The following is a 14,471-nucleotide window of genomic DNA, read 5'->3' as shown; positions in this document are numbered from 1 at the left end:
TTAGCACCCTGGTGCTGTTGTATGCCTGAGCCACTGACATTGTTCTAAGGCCAGAGTGTTGGAAAGGCAATTACTGATAAAATTAGCACCTTCATCAGCATCAGCTGGTTTTCCTCCATTGTGCCTGAAACAACTCCAGCTTCCTAATAGTCCCCTCCACGTACAGGGAAGAGAGGATCGAGAGGGAACACATTGTGAGGTGAGATCAAAGAGCGTGCTTTATCTGCAGTATGATCAAGGTGTAGGGTGAGGTAAGAGGCAAAGCACCTGACAGTATTGCTATGCTGGAAAAATGATCTGCAAAGGTTGTTAATTGTTACGCTTCTTTACCATCCATGTGATCTCTTCTGTTCCAAAGCAGCAGAGTTACAAATCACCAAGGGAAAATCCTCTTCAGAGTAACTTGATGTGACTTCAGGTGGTTGTGCTTATGATCAAATGACCTTATCCCGTGCAGAAGCACACAGGGCAGCTCCTCCCACAGCAAGATGAAAGGGAGGATCAAGGTTTAACCATGGTTAATCCAGGCTTTGGAGCCTTTCAGCTCCAGAGGAGCTTGGTTCTGGTCTCGGTTTCAGTGTCCTAACCTCAAGAATAAATATTAGGCAGTTGCTGAAAGAATTCAGAGAGCAGGAGTGAGAAGTAAGGGCCCTAACCTCTTTGGTAGCCAGCCTGCCTCCCTGGCCTCCACAGCAAACCTGTCAGTGGCCCCAGATTTAATGGGATATAGGGTAGAAACCTCCCTCCCCAGAGCTTCTCGTGGGCAGGCAGTTGACACGTTGCCGCAGATTGTCGTTTCAAACACTTTGAATGAAGAATTAGAGCTTTGAATGAAGAATTCTGGGCGAGTTTGCAGCTACCCACTCTCTACTCAAGAGGGACACGGCTACTACCTAAAAATTTAAGCTGAACTCAGTGCTGTGGTTGTGTCCGAAGTATGGCCGGATGAGTCCTGCAGAGGATTAACTGATGCCAATACAGCCGAAGCAGTGGGACCTTTTTTGATATATCCAGGAAAGTGATGGTCAGGTCCCTGGGAAAGCAGGGCCATGTGAATTCACAAACAGTATGAAGAGGACACACATTGAAAAGCTGCCCCTAAAACTTTTACTTGGACTTTTGAAAACAATTTCTTGTTTTTAATACGAAAGTATTTTATTATCTCTTTAAAATGTAATATGTTACTTTCTCACATAAAAAAATTCCCTTTTAAAAAGGGATACTTTATGTGGCCGTGTAGGAACCTATTGTGCTTTGTTTCTACATTAAAGGAGTAACAGTCCTGTGTCAGTAATCTGTCACGCAGCATATCTGCTTTTGGGATATGTCCTGGAGGATTTTCAGAGACGCTGGAATTGGCTAGAAAGAAAATTGTTATTGAGTTACGAGTAGGATTTTGCGATGCTGACCCCCGACTCTGGGTTTAGGGGCGATCTGCACCCGTGGCGTCTCTGAAGCATTATTTCAGGCCAGGGAAATTCGGTGCGGAAGGGAGAGCGGCGTCTGCCCCGCTGCTCGGGGGGGGGGGCTGCTGGCCCCGCATCTCGGTGGGGATGCTCGGGCGCGACTCGGGGGGGATGCTGGGCACCGTCGCTCGGGTGGATGCTGGGCGGCTCGGGGGAGATGCTCACCCTGCGGCTCGGGGGATGGTGGCTCCGCCGCCCGGTGGGATGCTGGGCGGCTCGGGGGGGTGTGCTGGCCCCGCGGTTCCGGGGGGGATGCTGGCCCCGAGGCTCTGGGGGGCTGCCACCACCTGCCGGCCGCAGCCCCGGCTCCCCGCAGCGCAGCGAGCCCATCCCCGCTTCCGCTTTCACTTCTTCCTGCTCCGGGCAGCGCGCTTCCTGATGGTTTTGGTGCGCTGAGAAACGCGTGGACTCCCTGGACGTCCCCAAAGTGAAGGCGATAAAGCCCGCGGCGGTAAGTGGATGCCAATTCTTCACTTCTTAGTAATAAATGCGCATATCAGAGGTACAAAGCCAAAGCGCTTCTCTGGAGTTTAGGTGACCTTCCTTGATCTCGGATTTCTCTTAACTTTCAAGCTGGCAACGTCGGTGCCGCTCCTGTTTGCTTAGTGAGTGTGCTTTGGTGCTTGTGCCCGGATGGGGTGTCCCCAGCTGGCAGGAGGTATTTTGTGTTTAAAAAAAAAAGAAAAGGCAATATAGGTGAAGTGGGAGTGTCCGTTCCTGGGACATGCTGGAGGCTCCCCTGCTAAATTCTCCAGTTTTTTTAAAGTTGTTATAGACAAGCTCCTTCTTTGTTTTCCTTAGCTCTTCCAGCAGTTGGGGCGCAGAGGAATGAGGCGGGACAAGTGGTCCTTAATTTTCCTCAGCTGCAGGGATACGGGTGCTGTGTCCAGCAGCAGGTGGAGTGGATCAGGCTGTCCGCAGGACCACCAGGCTCAGTTATTTGCTGTCCCCTCCCCTTCCCTGTTTGCTAGTGGCAAGCGAGAGCCAGGCTGTGTGAGATGGGTCAGGCCCATATGCAGTGCCCAGCAGGGACCTGGTTTCTTCATTAAGGTTTATTTTAAATTGTCTTTTGCAGTCCTTTGTGTACACCTTTGCGAGGATTTAGGTCCCTCTTTCCCTTGCTTCTATCCCCACTCCTGTTGGATGTGTCTCCCTAGACAGAATCACAGAATATTTTTGGTTGGACGGGACCTTTGAGATCATCGAGTCCAACCAACAAAAAAACCACACATCCAAAAAATCCCAGAACACCAAAACCAAACCAAAACAAACACCCACAACCACACACCACCCCACCCACAAACAGACACAAACCAACAATCTCGGGCACTAGAGCATGCCCTGAAGTGCCACGTCTACACGTTTCTTAAATACCTCCAGGGATGGCGACTCCACCACCTCCCTGGGCAGGCTGTTCCAGGGCCTGACCACCCTCTCAGTAAAGTAATTCTTCCTAATATCTAATCTAAACCTCCCCTGCCACAACTTCAGACCATTTCCTCTGGTCCTGCCATTATTCCCTTGGGAGAAGAGTCCAACACCCACCCCTCTACAACCTCCTTTCAGGTAGTTGTAGAGGGCAATGAGGTCCCCCCTCAGCCTCCTCTTCTCCAAACTAAACATGCCCAGTTCCCTCAGCCTCTCCTCATATGACTTGTTCTCCAGACCCCTCACCAGCTTGGTGGCTCTCCTCTGGACACGCTCCAGCAGCTCAATGTCCTTCCTGTAGTGAGGGGCCCAGAACTGGACACAGCCCTCGAGGTGAGGCCTCACCAGCGCTGAGTACAGAGGCACCATCACTGCCCTACTCCTGCTGGCCACGCTATTCCTGATACAAGCCAGGATGCCGTTTGCCTTCTTGGCCACCTGGGCACACGGCTGGCTCATGTTAAGCCGGCTGTCCACCAACACCCCCAGGTCCTTTTCTGCTGGGCAGCTTTCCAGCCACTCTTCCCCAAGCCTGTGGCGTTGCCTGGGGTTGTTGTGACCAAAATGCAGGACCCGGCACTTGGCCTTATTAAACCTCATCTCATTGGCCTTGGCCCGTTGATCCAACCTGTGGATCAGGTTGCTCGGGCAGGTTGACGGGCAGGTTGCTCCCACAGAGGCTCTCGATGGGTTCCTTTCTGGCCTCTAGAACGTGGCTTTTTGTCACTGGAGCAGTCCTAACGTGTGCCCTCTGAAAAGGCAGGTCACCTACGCAGCCAAACTCTGCTGGGGTCCGACCTGCTAAACTCCTGTTTGGCTGCAGGTTGCAGTGTCAATTCCTCAGAGTGTTTTGTTCCAGTAGTCAAAACTCTTCTCTTTAAAAAAGATCGGTTCCGAAAGTTTTTTTCTTTTTCTGTGTGAATGTGCTGGTTTAATTTCTTGTTTCAGTGTTTGCTATTGAGCAATAATCTAATGTGTTCAAAAGTAGGTCATGTTAATTAAACAGAGGCTGCAAGCAAGGGAAAATGTGAGCTGCAGAACTAAGAAAGCTCATATCCCTGCGAGTTAGTCTTTTGAGAAGCTCTTCTAGATTCCTTTTAGGTTCTAGTAAGGTTAGATTCCTTTCTATACACTGTTCTGTGTTGGATCACCGATAGTCTTCCCTACTGGGAGCCCATTGCGCTGAGACTCAACTCATTGGTAAATCGAGGTTGGCAGATGGGTTCCAAATCTGTTGGCAGAAGGTCATACAGATATATGCATATGGAGATTATGGAGACACTCAGAGCTTCAAGGGTAAAAGTATAAGCTTTATATTTAAAAAAAAAAAAAAAAAAGAAAAGAATAAATTGAAGCAGAGGAACCTTACTGTTCTCTGCTAAAGCACGGAAAAATATTCTGGCAAGCATTCCCAAAGTATTTGTTCTCCCTCTGCTAAAGATGAATTCAGTAGGAAATCATATGGAAGATATACTAGACTCTTCTCTAGATTAGCAGAAGTACTATTTTATTAGACAAGCTCTATGACTCATCAGGGTAGTCAAACCCTTCTGAGCTCTTAAAGTTCTATTCTAGTAAGAATTTGTGTGGAATTAATTTTCTTCCTTATCCAGTAAAGCCGTATTACAAGATCACCAGGTGAATTTAGATCTTGTAGATACTAAATTGAAACTGAATAAAATATGAAGAAGTCTGAGATTCATCAGAAATGTAATGCCTAAACGGACAGAGCCATTGAAGGTCAGAGCACCAGTGGACAGAGGCTGATATCCTAATGGAAATGCTGTCACAGTTTCAGATGGGATGGAGTTGACTTTCTTACTGGTAGCTGGTGGGGTGCTGTGTTTTGGATTTGGGATGGGAATAGTGTGATAGGGCACCGGTGGGTTTGGATGTTGCTGAGCTCTCAAGGCCTTTCCTGCTCCTCACACCGTCCCACCAGTGAGCAGGCTGGGGGGGCACAAGGAGTTGAGAGGGGACACAGCCAGGACAGCTGACCCCAACTGACCACAGGGACATTCCATACCAGGGGACGTCATGCTCAGTGTATAAAGCTGGGGGAAGAAGGAGGAAGGGGAGGATGTTGGGAGTGATGGCGTTCGTCTTCCCAAGTCACTGTTACCTGTGATGGACCCTGCTTACCTGGAGATGCTGAACACCTGCCTGCCCATGGGAGGCATGGGAATGAATCCTTTGTTTTGCTTTGCTTGCATGAGCGGCTTTTGCTTTACTTATTAAACTGTCTTTGTCTCAACCCACCATTTTTTTCTCACTTTTACTTTCCTAATTCTCTCCCCCATCCTACTGGGGGGGCAGTGAGCAAGTGGCTGCGTGGTCCCAGCTGCCGGCTGGGGTTAAACCACGACACTGCTCAAAAGATATGGGGTGAGGTATGTAAATTCTTAAATATGTAAGTTTTCCCAGAAGTTTTTGGATAAATGTATTGAATCTATGGACAGTGTTTTCTCTACACCTTGGCTCTTCTCCGTTGTTTTCTCTGATTAGGTTGGTACTAATCTATTTTGTCTGCTCTTACTTTCTCATACACCATTCTATAGCCTGGCATTCCTTTCACTATGAGATGGAAGGATGGTTAGAATTTTGTGTGGCTGGCTTGTAAAACAAAAACTGGCAAGAACTGTAAAGTAAAGAAGCGGTATAGTAGTCATTCCGACTGCATATAACTATAAATATTTAAAATGTAGTTAAGCTCAGAGCATAGTGATTAACATTGAGAGGCCTGTGTATATTTTGTCATTTTTATTGTATTTTGTGCATGTTAAAGCAATGCAAAATTAATCAGAAAAGGGAGAATGGTTGGAAATTTGCATTGATAATAGATAAAGTGGTGGTAGCTTTTTGAAGGTAATTATTTTTACGTAAGGCAATACTCTTGTTTTTAAAGAAAAATCTTAATTTAGAGAGATTATTAGACAGACCTTTTCTGCAGAAATGAATGCTGCTTTATGGGTGAGAAATACTGAGTGTTTGCTCAGCATGAAACTACATGTTTTTTGAGCCTGGCTTGCTTAGCCTTCAGTTTAAGATGTAAGTTGTGTCGAAATGATTGTAATTTGTCCTGTGTTCATTTTGCCTTCGCAGATAAAGCCATGGGAAGTGCTGTTCTTTGGTGGGGCAGCTTGTCTGTCAGACTGGTGTCTGTCTGCTTGCTGTGGGCATCGCTTGGAAAGCCGTGTCGGATCCGAAATGAGGTGGCTGACTGCAGTCACCTCAAGCTGACTCAAATCCCGTCTGATCTCCCAACCAATATAACTGGTTTGGACATTTCTCATAATCAGCTAAAACAGCTAAGTCCTGCAAACCTGACCAGGTACAGCCAGCTGGTTTACTTGAACGCAGGCTACAACACCATCTCTAAGCTGCAACCAGAACTGTGCCAAAACATGCCCCTGTTGCGGATTCTGAACTTGGAACACAATGAACTGTATAAGCTTCCCGACAGAGTCTTTGCTTCCTGCACCAACCTGACTGAGCTCAAGCTGGGGTACAACAGAATATATATAAAAAACGATCCTTTCAAAACCCTGGAGGTAAGATTTACAAATGCACCTTTTCATGTAAATAAAGTATAAATGGGGAATTCACTGTATTTTCCAGTGTGTGTACAGAACGGCTGCCTGTTTGTGTCTGAAAATACCCAGCATATAATCTTCCTTTATTGTTTTTCTAAAGAAAAGGCCTAGTGCCTTCCTGTGTCAGAGCATGTCGGAGTCTCAGCCATCCTTATGAGCCAATGTTCTCCATCCCCTTTTCCCTGCTGCATCCCATCAAGGCACCTCTGCGAAATCGAACTGGGACGTAACAGTACTTGTGCTCCAGATTTCTGCTGAGAGAATAGAAGCTGCAGGTGACGTATAGGGTGAAGTGGATGATGTGAAATCTGAGTTGCCTGGGGTCTAAAAATGGTAGCTAGCCCAAATTCTCAAGGCCAGGGTGACCATGAAGGTGGTAGGTAGCCTAATTCTCAAGGTCAAGGTGACTCACACCATGACGGCCAGCACTTAGGCTGAATGTAGCATGTCCCAGGAGAGAGTTGGGGTTGTTCAGCCTGGAGAAGAGAAGGCTCTGGGGAGACCTTATAGCAGCCTTCCAGTAGCTGAAGGGTGCCTACAAGAAAGCTGGAGAGGGACTTCTTACAAGGGCATGTAGTGCCAGGATGAGGGGTAATGGCTTCAAACTGGAAGATGGCAGATTTACATTAGATATCAGGAATAAATTTTTCACTATGAGGGTGGTGAGGCAATGGAACATGTTGCCCAGAGATGCCCCATCCCTGGAGGTGTTCAAGGCCAGGCTGGATGGGGCTTTGAGCAACCTGGTCTGGTGGGAAGAAGCCCACGGCAGGGGGTGTTGGAACTGGGTGATCTTTAAGGTCCCTTCCAACCTAAACCATTCTATGATTCTACTAATTGTTTTACAATGTTCTAATGAGCGTCTGTGTTGTTTTGAACAAGTCTGAACTTTTCTGCTAAACTCAGTATTCTGGTCCAGTTGCACAAAATGTAGTGGTTTGTATCATAGGACTGCTGACTCTCAGCTAAGTACAAGTGGGTACAGCCAGCTCCGGAGCTGAGAGCAGAACTGAACTCCTGCTGCTCTGTTCCTGATGAAGGCCAGGCTTGGGGCACCTCAAGGCACTCTGTGGAGTCACCTTTAGGGTAGCATCTCCTGCCCTGCAGATACAGGAGGAGTCTGACCACCTGGGCATGAGCTGGAGTACTACAAGGTGTACAGCGCTGGTCTTTGTGAGCTGCTACTGCCCTCCTCTTCCCTTCCTCACTTCCACTCATGGGGGTGGACCACAGCGAAGAGGGTGGAATGCAGAGTTTAATACTACAGTAGTTGTACTTGCAACCAGCTGTAGGCTTTTGCTTTTGTCACTTTACCTGGAGCAGGAGGGCTTTCAGCGAGTTAAGGAATTTTAGATAAAGTGACTCTTTGGTTTGCAGTAGATATTTTAGCAGGTTAAGACCATGAACGCAATGGAATTTACAGTTGGGGAACATTCAGAAGGCTTCTTCCTCCTTGAGAGCTGCCATTTCTCTATTACAAATTTATTTTAAGTATAGTATTGCAAATAGTTTCTAATCGATTAGACTCTAATGTAATATTTCAAAATGGCTTAGTGTTATAGAAAATAAAAAGGATTGTGTACTTTTCTGTTTGCATCTTCTCCCCAGAACTTGAATATTTTGGACCTATCTCATAATTTTTTGAAGTCAGCAAATTTGGGATTGCAGCAACAGTTGAAGAACCTTCGTGAGCTCATGTTGAATAGCAATCAAATCACCGAGTTAAAAAAGGAAGACTTCAGTTTTCTCAGCAACACCTCATTGAATAGTCTTGATTTGTCATCAAATCCACTGAAAGAGGTAGGAAGCATTTCAACAGAAATTCAACAGGTGTAAGTATAAAATGGAACTGTCCTGGTTTATCCTTTATGATTGTATGGCATTTACATTGCATTTTTGGTTCCGTCTTTGACCTCCATGGATCATTCTACTGACCTCCAGTAGTGATAACACATAATTATTATTCACCCACTGAAACCAGCAAGAGCTGGTTCTGTGTAGATCAGAGGTCTCAAGCAAGGGCTGGATTAAGTAGCCCTGTGAACCCTTACCAGGGATTTTCTATGCAGGATTTTTATTGTACGTGCTGAAGGTGAACAGCTGACGTACATTCTAAGTGGGGAATAAGTGCAATATTATGGAAGGCTAGTTATACAATCTAGGTATAACTTCCTAGTTAGTCAAAGAGAACGTTCATTTGTGCCTGTGGGGTACCCCAGAGAAATAATCATTGCAGAAAAGTATACTCCCTCTTTTAAAAAAATGAAATGGGTGTTTTCTCTGCCACCTACCTCACTGTTCTCCCTGACCTACATCTCAGTGTTACAATGCGATTCTTTGAAGAGTGATAAAGCAAGTGCTGAAGATCGAAATTGCTTGACCCCTAGCATAGGATCATAGAATGGTTTAGGTTGGAAGGGACCTTAAAGGTCATCTGGTATGAATATTGAATAAAGGTCATCAGCATATGAATACTGCATTTGCTTGGGGTTTTTCTTCCGAGTTGATTGACCTGTAGAGAACATGCACATTGAAATTACCAGAATATTTTAAAGTGGCGTAAGCTTGTAGCACCGCTAAGAGGCAACGCCACCGTCCTCTTTCCTTTGGCCACTTCATCCCTCCCTCTTTCCGGTACAAGCTTTACTGAGGCCATGCTCTAGGTCAATGGGGAAAGTCTACAGGTGATTTTTGGCCTTGGTTAGCTTTTTGTCAGGCTGGTTCCCTGCTTGGTTCATGTCACGGCATGTATGGCCATACTGGCATGTGGATAAGTAGATGGGAGTGCTCCTTTATTGGGCAGTGATACCTTACGCCAGTTTAACCTGCTCTGATTTTACAGTGCTGCTGTCTGAAAAGCAGCCTCATGCATTTGAATCGTTCTGATAAATGGAGTATTTAATGATTCATCTAATATCTGCATCAAGATGAGGGGCCAGCACTACGATGGAGGCTTGTGATTTATGTTGTGGAGGCAAGTGTGTAGTATCACATTTAATGACTGTAGCTTCTGCTCACACAGAGAAACTGGGTTTCTTCTTGGCTCTCTGAAGTCCTAAATAACTCTTTTACAGTATATCTGGTTTTTGCACTGGTATATTGCTATCCCTAGCAGATACCAATGAAAGAAAGCTGAAGAGATTATCTTAATTTCTAAGATTGTGCTAGTGCAAGAGTTTTACTAGTCGGATACAAAATTGTAATTAACTTGCATCTAACTAAGCAACTTTCTATCGTCTTCTAAAAGAGTACCACTCAGAATTATGATCGTGTTACAAATTTTAGAATTATTATCACAAGAAGTATAAACTCCAAGAAGTGTTTGTCTGAATTTGGCTGTGGAAAAATCTGAGTGTAGAGGTTACATTCTGCTGGAAAATCTTGTTTGAACACCTTTGCAAATTTTGGCTTTATGGGTCAACTTTCTTAACGTAATCTTCTTGCTTAGATCAAAATCCTTCTTCCTTTCCTTTCAGTTTCAGACGGGATGTTTACAGGCAATTGGAAATCTGTTTGGCCTCACACTGAACAATGTCGAACTTGGTGAAAATGGCACAAAGAAGCTTTGTACAGAATTATCAAACACAGCGATTCAGAACCTCTCCCTGAGCCATGTGAAGCTTTTGTACATTGGCAAGTCAACTTTCCAGGGACTGCAAGGAACAAATCTTACCATTTTAAACCTTTCCCAGAATTCCCTGTCTTTGACAGAAGATGACTCATTTCAGTGGCTTTCAAATTTACAATACTTAAACCTGAAAAATACTAACGTTCACTTATCTTCACGTTTATTTTATGGATTATCCAGCCTCAAACATCTGACTCTGGTAAATTCAGTTAAGGGGAAAATTGAAGATTTTTCCTTTCATTGGCTATACAACCTGGAATACCTTATGATGGATAATAACAGTTTTCCAGGAATTACTGCCAATACATTCACAGGTCTGAACAACCTGAAATACCTGAGTCTCTGTAACTGCAACATAAACTTACAAAGAATAACTAATAAAACATTTTCATCGCTTGCTAATTCCAGTTTGCAAGTTCTCAACCTCACAAAAACAAGAATCTCTACAATAGGAAGTGGGGCGTTTTCCTCCTTGGGACACCTGAAAATTCTCGATCTTGGTCTCAATGAAATCAGTCAAGAGCTCACAGGTCATGAGTTTAAAGGTCTCAATAATGTACAAGATATTTATCTTTCCTATAATAAAAACTTGACTTTGCAAAGTGAATCCTTCATTTTTGTCCCAAGCCTTAGGAAACTGATGCTGAGGAAGGTAGGTTGCAGTAATCTGGCAGTTTCTCCTTCGCCTTTTCATCCTCTACAAAATCTGACTGTCCTGGACATCAGCAATAACAACATAGCAAACATAAAAGAAGACTTGTTTGATGGACTTCACAAACTTGACATTCTGGATTTGCAGCACAATAATTTAGCACGACTTTGGAAACAGGCAAATCCAGGTGGCCCTGTTCTTTTTTTAAAAAATCTTCCCAACTTGCATATTCTTAATTTAAAATCAAATGGCCTTGATGAGATTCCAGTTCAGGCTTTCAAGGGTCTGTCTCAATTAAAAAACCTGGATTTAGGATCGAATAATTTGAATTTGCTCCCAGCCACCCTTTTTGATGACCAAGTCTCTCTGAACTCATTGGACCTACAGAAAAATCTGATAACCTCAGTGGAAGAAAAGGTGTTTGGCTCCGCTTTCAAGAGCGTGAGAGTACTAAGGATGGATTCCAATCCTTTCGATTGCACCTGTGAAAGCATCGCTTGGTTTGCTGATTGGCTCAACGTCACCCAAGCATATATACCCGAATTGAGGTCCCGGTACATTTGCAACACCCCACCTAAATATCACGGTAGTCTGGTACTGCATTTTGATAGCTCGACCTGCAAAGACAGTGCTCCATTTAAACTTCTCTTCATGATCACTAGCACTGCTGTCATGCTAGTAATTTTTACTGTTCTTACCATCCATTTTGAAGGGTGGAGAATAGCTTTCTACTGGAATATTTTAGTAAATCGAATACTTGGTTTTAAAGAACTTGACAGACAACAGGAAGAGTTTAATTATGATGCCTATGTTATTCATGCAAGACAGGACAGGGATTGGGTGTTTAAGAATTTAAAGTCTCTGGAAGAAAATAAGCACTTTAAAATTACATTTTGTTTCGAAGAACGGGACTTTGAAGCGGGCATATCTGAATTCGAAGCCACAGCTAACAGTATAAAAAGGAGCAGGAAGATTATTTTTGTTGTGACTGAACACCTCTTGCAGGATCCCTGGTGCAAAAAGTGAGTAGGATATAAAATTTTAAACGTAAGGGAAAATTTCTTAGCAGATTTTTTTAACAAGTTTTTTTTTTCTGTGTAATTTAATAAAAAATACTATTTAATAAAAAATCGCTATTTAATAAATACAAATTCTGCTTGAGTATATTTACTATATCATAACTTCAGAATAATTCCTAAGTTAATAAAGTTAATTGCCCCACATGTACACTAGTGGAAATTTGAACCTCGCAGTCAATATATTTTCTTTCAAAATTCGAGCTGTCACTTGTGCAGACTGCTTTCCTTAAAATTACATGTTTGAAAAAGAGCAATAATGGGTGAGATCACTAGCATCCAAAGATGATTTTTATTTGTCTTTAAATGAGTCTCTTCACCTTTCTTGTGTAGTGATCTTGAAAAGAAAGGAACTTTGCTAAACTTTGCTAAACAAGGCTATAGCAATACAGTAGACTTAGGTTATATTTTTAGAGGATGATTTTTTTCTTCAGTTAGAAGGTAACTAATTTAACATAAGTAATGACAATTCTATATCATAGAATAGACATTAAGATCCCTGACGTTTGCAGTGTGCTATTTTGTGAGCTATTAAATGAACTGTTTGTCATTTATTCCCTTCATGTGAAAAAAGCCATGTATTTTTGTCTCATTTTTGTTTCAGGTTTAAGGTGTATTATGCTCGTCAGCAAGCTATTGAGCAAAGTCGGGACTCCATCATATTGATCTTTCTTCACGATATCCAGGATTACAAGTTGTATCATGCACTTCAAATGAGAAGAGGAATGTTCAGATCTCGCTGTATCTTGAACTGGCCAGCCCAGGAAGAACGAGTCAGTGCATTTCATCAGCAATTAGTGATGGCACTTAAATCTAATAGCACAGCGCAATGAAGTTTTAAAGTACACATTTGAATTAAGGGGTCATTTTATTGCCTGTTTTCTATCATTGGAAAACTAACAAGCCCTCAGGAGGACTTGAAAAAAGTATCTCATGCTGGAAAGATATGTAAGAGTCACTATAATTTAGACTTATCTATATTCATGTTTTTGCTGATATTTTAATTTACCTGCACTGAAGTGACACATTAAAATGGATCTTGATTGATAGTCATTTCAGTCTGTGTATCAAAAATGTGGTAGAAATTCTGAAAAGCAGTGAGAATGACTGACGTCCTAGAAAAAATGTCTATCTGATGTAGTGCAGAAAAGACATAGACTCTCAACTTCAAGGGGATATGCACAAGAGAATGCAATAATGATAAAATAGCAAATTATTCTGTATAGGAGGTAGAGTGGATACTACTGCTTGCTTTCATAACACAAGGGGAGATTCAGTGAAACTAAAATTGGAAAGCTTTCCATGTGAAGCACAGTAAATAGCACGGACAATTATTTCTGTAGTCAAAACCAAGAAACATAGCAGAATTTCCAAGTGAGACTTAAAACCTTTGTTTTAAGACAAAGCCACAGAAAGGAACTGTGGGCAGCCTGTTCAGAACATGCAGTGAGGGGTTGCTTATGCCTTCTGGGTGGGGCTAGTGCTGGTGACTATCAAAACCAGATTTTCAGACTGTGAGTCTGAAAGAAAATCTGAAAAAAGTGTCAGATTTTCAGTCAACTGATTGAATCAGTTGAGTGAGTAAAAAAAAAATATTTTTTTTCAGTCTTCCCTCCTGAAATTCATAGAGCTGGCAGAAGGGCATTTTGAAAGTACAGACTTGAATTATGGGGTAATTTTATTGCGTATTTATTGATGCATCAAGGCCAGGCTGGATGGGGCTTTGAGCAATCTGGTCTAGTGGGAGGTGTCCCTGCCCAGGGCAGGGGGGTTGGAACTTGATGGTCTTTAAGGTCCCTTCCAACCCAAACCATTCTATGATTCTATGACATTTATACTGAGAGATATCACCTTAATTCTTTGAATGTGCATAAAACTATATGCGGGCCTTTAAATAGAACTTGAAATCAATGTGAAACATGGCCAAGGCACAGCTGATGCACCTGTTTAATGAGTAAGGGCATAGATAATTTCTGTAGCGTAAGCAGAAGACAGCTTTGTGGGGGAGATGGTGCTACTGTAATTTCATTACTGAAAACTTCGTTACTGGTGAAACAACAACAAGAAAAAGTAACCACCCAAACTGAATATATTTAAACCATATCAGAAATATTACTGTGAGTACAGGTACAGGTAGAGTGGGAGAAAAAAACTTCAGAAGTAGATTAATTTCAAATTGTTTGTTTCCTTCTGTATGACTGTATATAGTTTTCCCTTTGATAGCAGAAAAAAAAAAAAAAAAAAAAAAAGAGGTTGAAGGATGATGGAGCTGGACTCTTCAGTGGTTTCCAGTGACAGGACGAGGGGTAATGGGCACAAGCTGGAACATAGGAGGTTCCGCTCAAATATGAGGAAGAACTTCTTTCTGGTGAGGGTGCCAGAGCCCTGGAACAGGCTGCCCAGGGAGGTTGTGGAGTCCTCTTCTTTGGAGATTTTCAAGACCCGCCTGGATGCAGTCCTGCGTTAATGTGCTCTGGGCAACCCTGCTTTGGCAGGGGAGTTGGAGTAGATCTCTAGAGGTCCCTTCCAACTCTGACAATTCCGTGATTCCGTGATCCGTGAATTCTGTAGGTTAATTTCTTACCTATTAATCTAGTTTGTTTTTTCCCTAACATAGTTTACAGAAAC

General features: G+C 43.3%; 1 protein-coding gene across 1 annotated transcript; it reads left to right on the top strand.

Annotated features, from left to right (window-relative positions):
- The first annotated feature begins 6,002 nt into the window (after positions 1-6,002).
- Positions 6,003-12,676, top strand: TLR3 (toll like receptor 3). The gene is made up of 4 exons (XM_074154598.1): positions 6,003-6,445; positions 8,096-8,287; positions 9,964-11,789; positions 12,448-12,676. The coding sequence occupies exons 1-4, from the start codon at positions 6,005-6,007 to the stop codon at positions 12,674-12,676; spliced, it is 2,688 nt and encodes an 895-aa protein (XP_074010699.1). The 5' UTR covers positions 6,003-6,004.
- The last annotated feature ends 1,795 nt before the right edge of the window (positions 12,677-14,471 follow it).

Source organism: Numenius arquata, chromosome 10, assembly GCF_964106895.1.
Source record: "Numenius arquata chromosome 10, bNumArq3.hap1.1, whole genome shotgun sequence".
In the NCBI taxonomy this organism is placed as follows: Eukaryota; Metazoa; Chordata; class Aves; order Charadriiformes; family Scolopacidae; genus Numenius; species Numenius arquata.
Note: the sequence above shows the minus strand (reverse complement) of the source record. Positions and strands in the feature narration are given on the sequence as shown.

Coding starts and splice junctions, on each gene's coding strand:
- TLR3 (XM_074154598.1), top strand. CDS start 6,005: ATGGGAAGTGCTGTTCTTTGGTGGGGCAGCTTGTCTGTCAGACTGGTG. Junction 8,288..9,963: donor CATCAAATCCACTGAAAGAG/GTAGGAAGCATT, acceptor CTTTCCTTTCAG/TTTCAGACGGGATGTTTACA. Junction 11,790..12,447: donor CAGGATCCCTGGTGCAAAAA/GTGAGTAGGATA, acceptor TTTTTGTTTCAG/GTTTAAGGTGTATTATGCTC.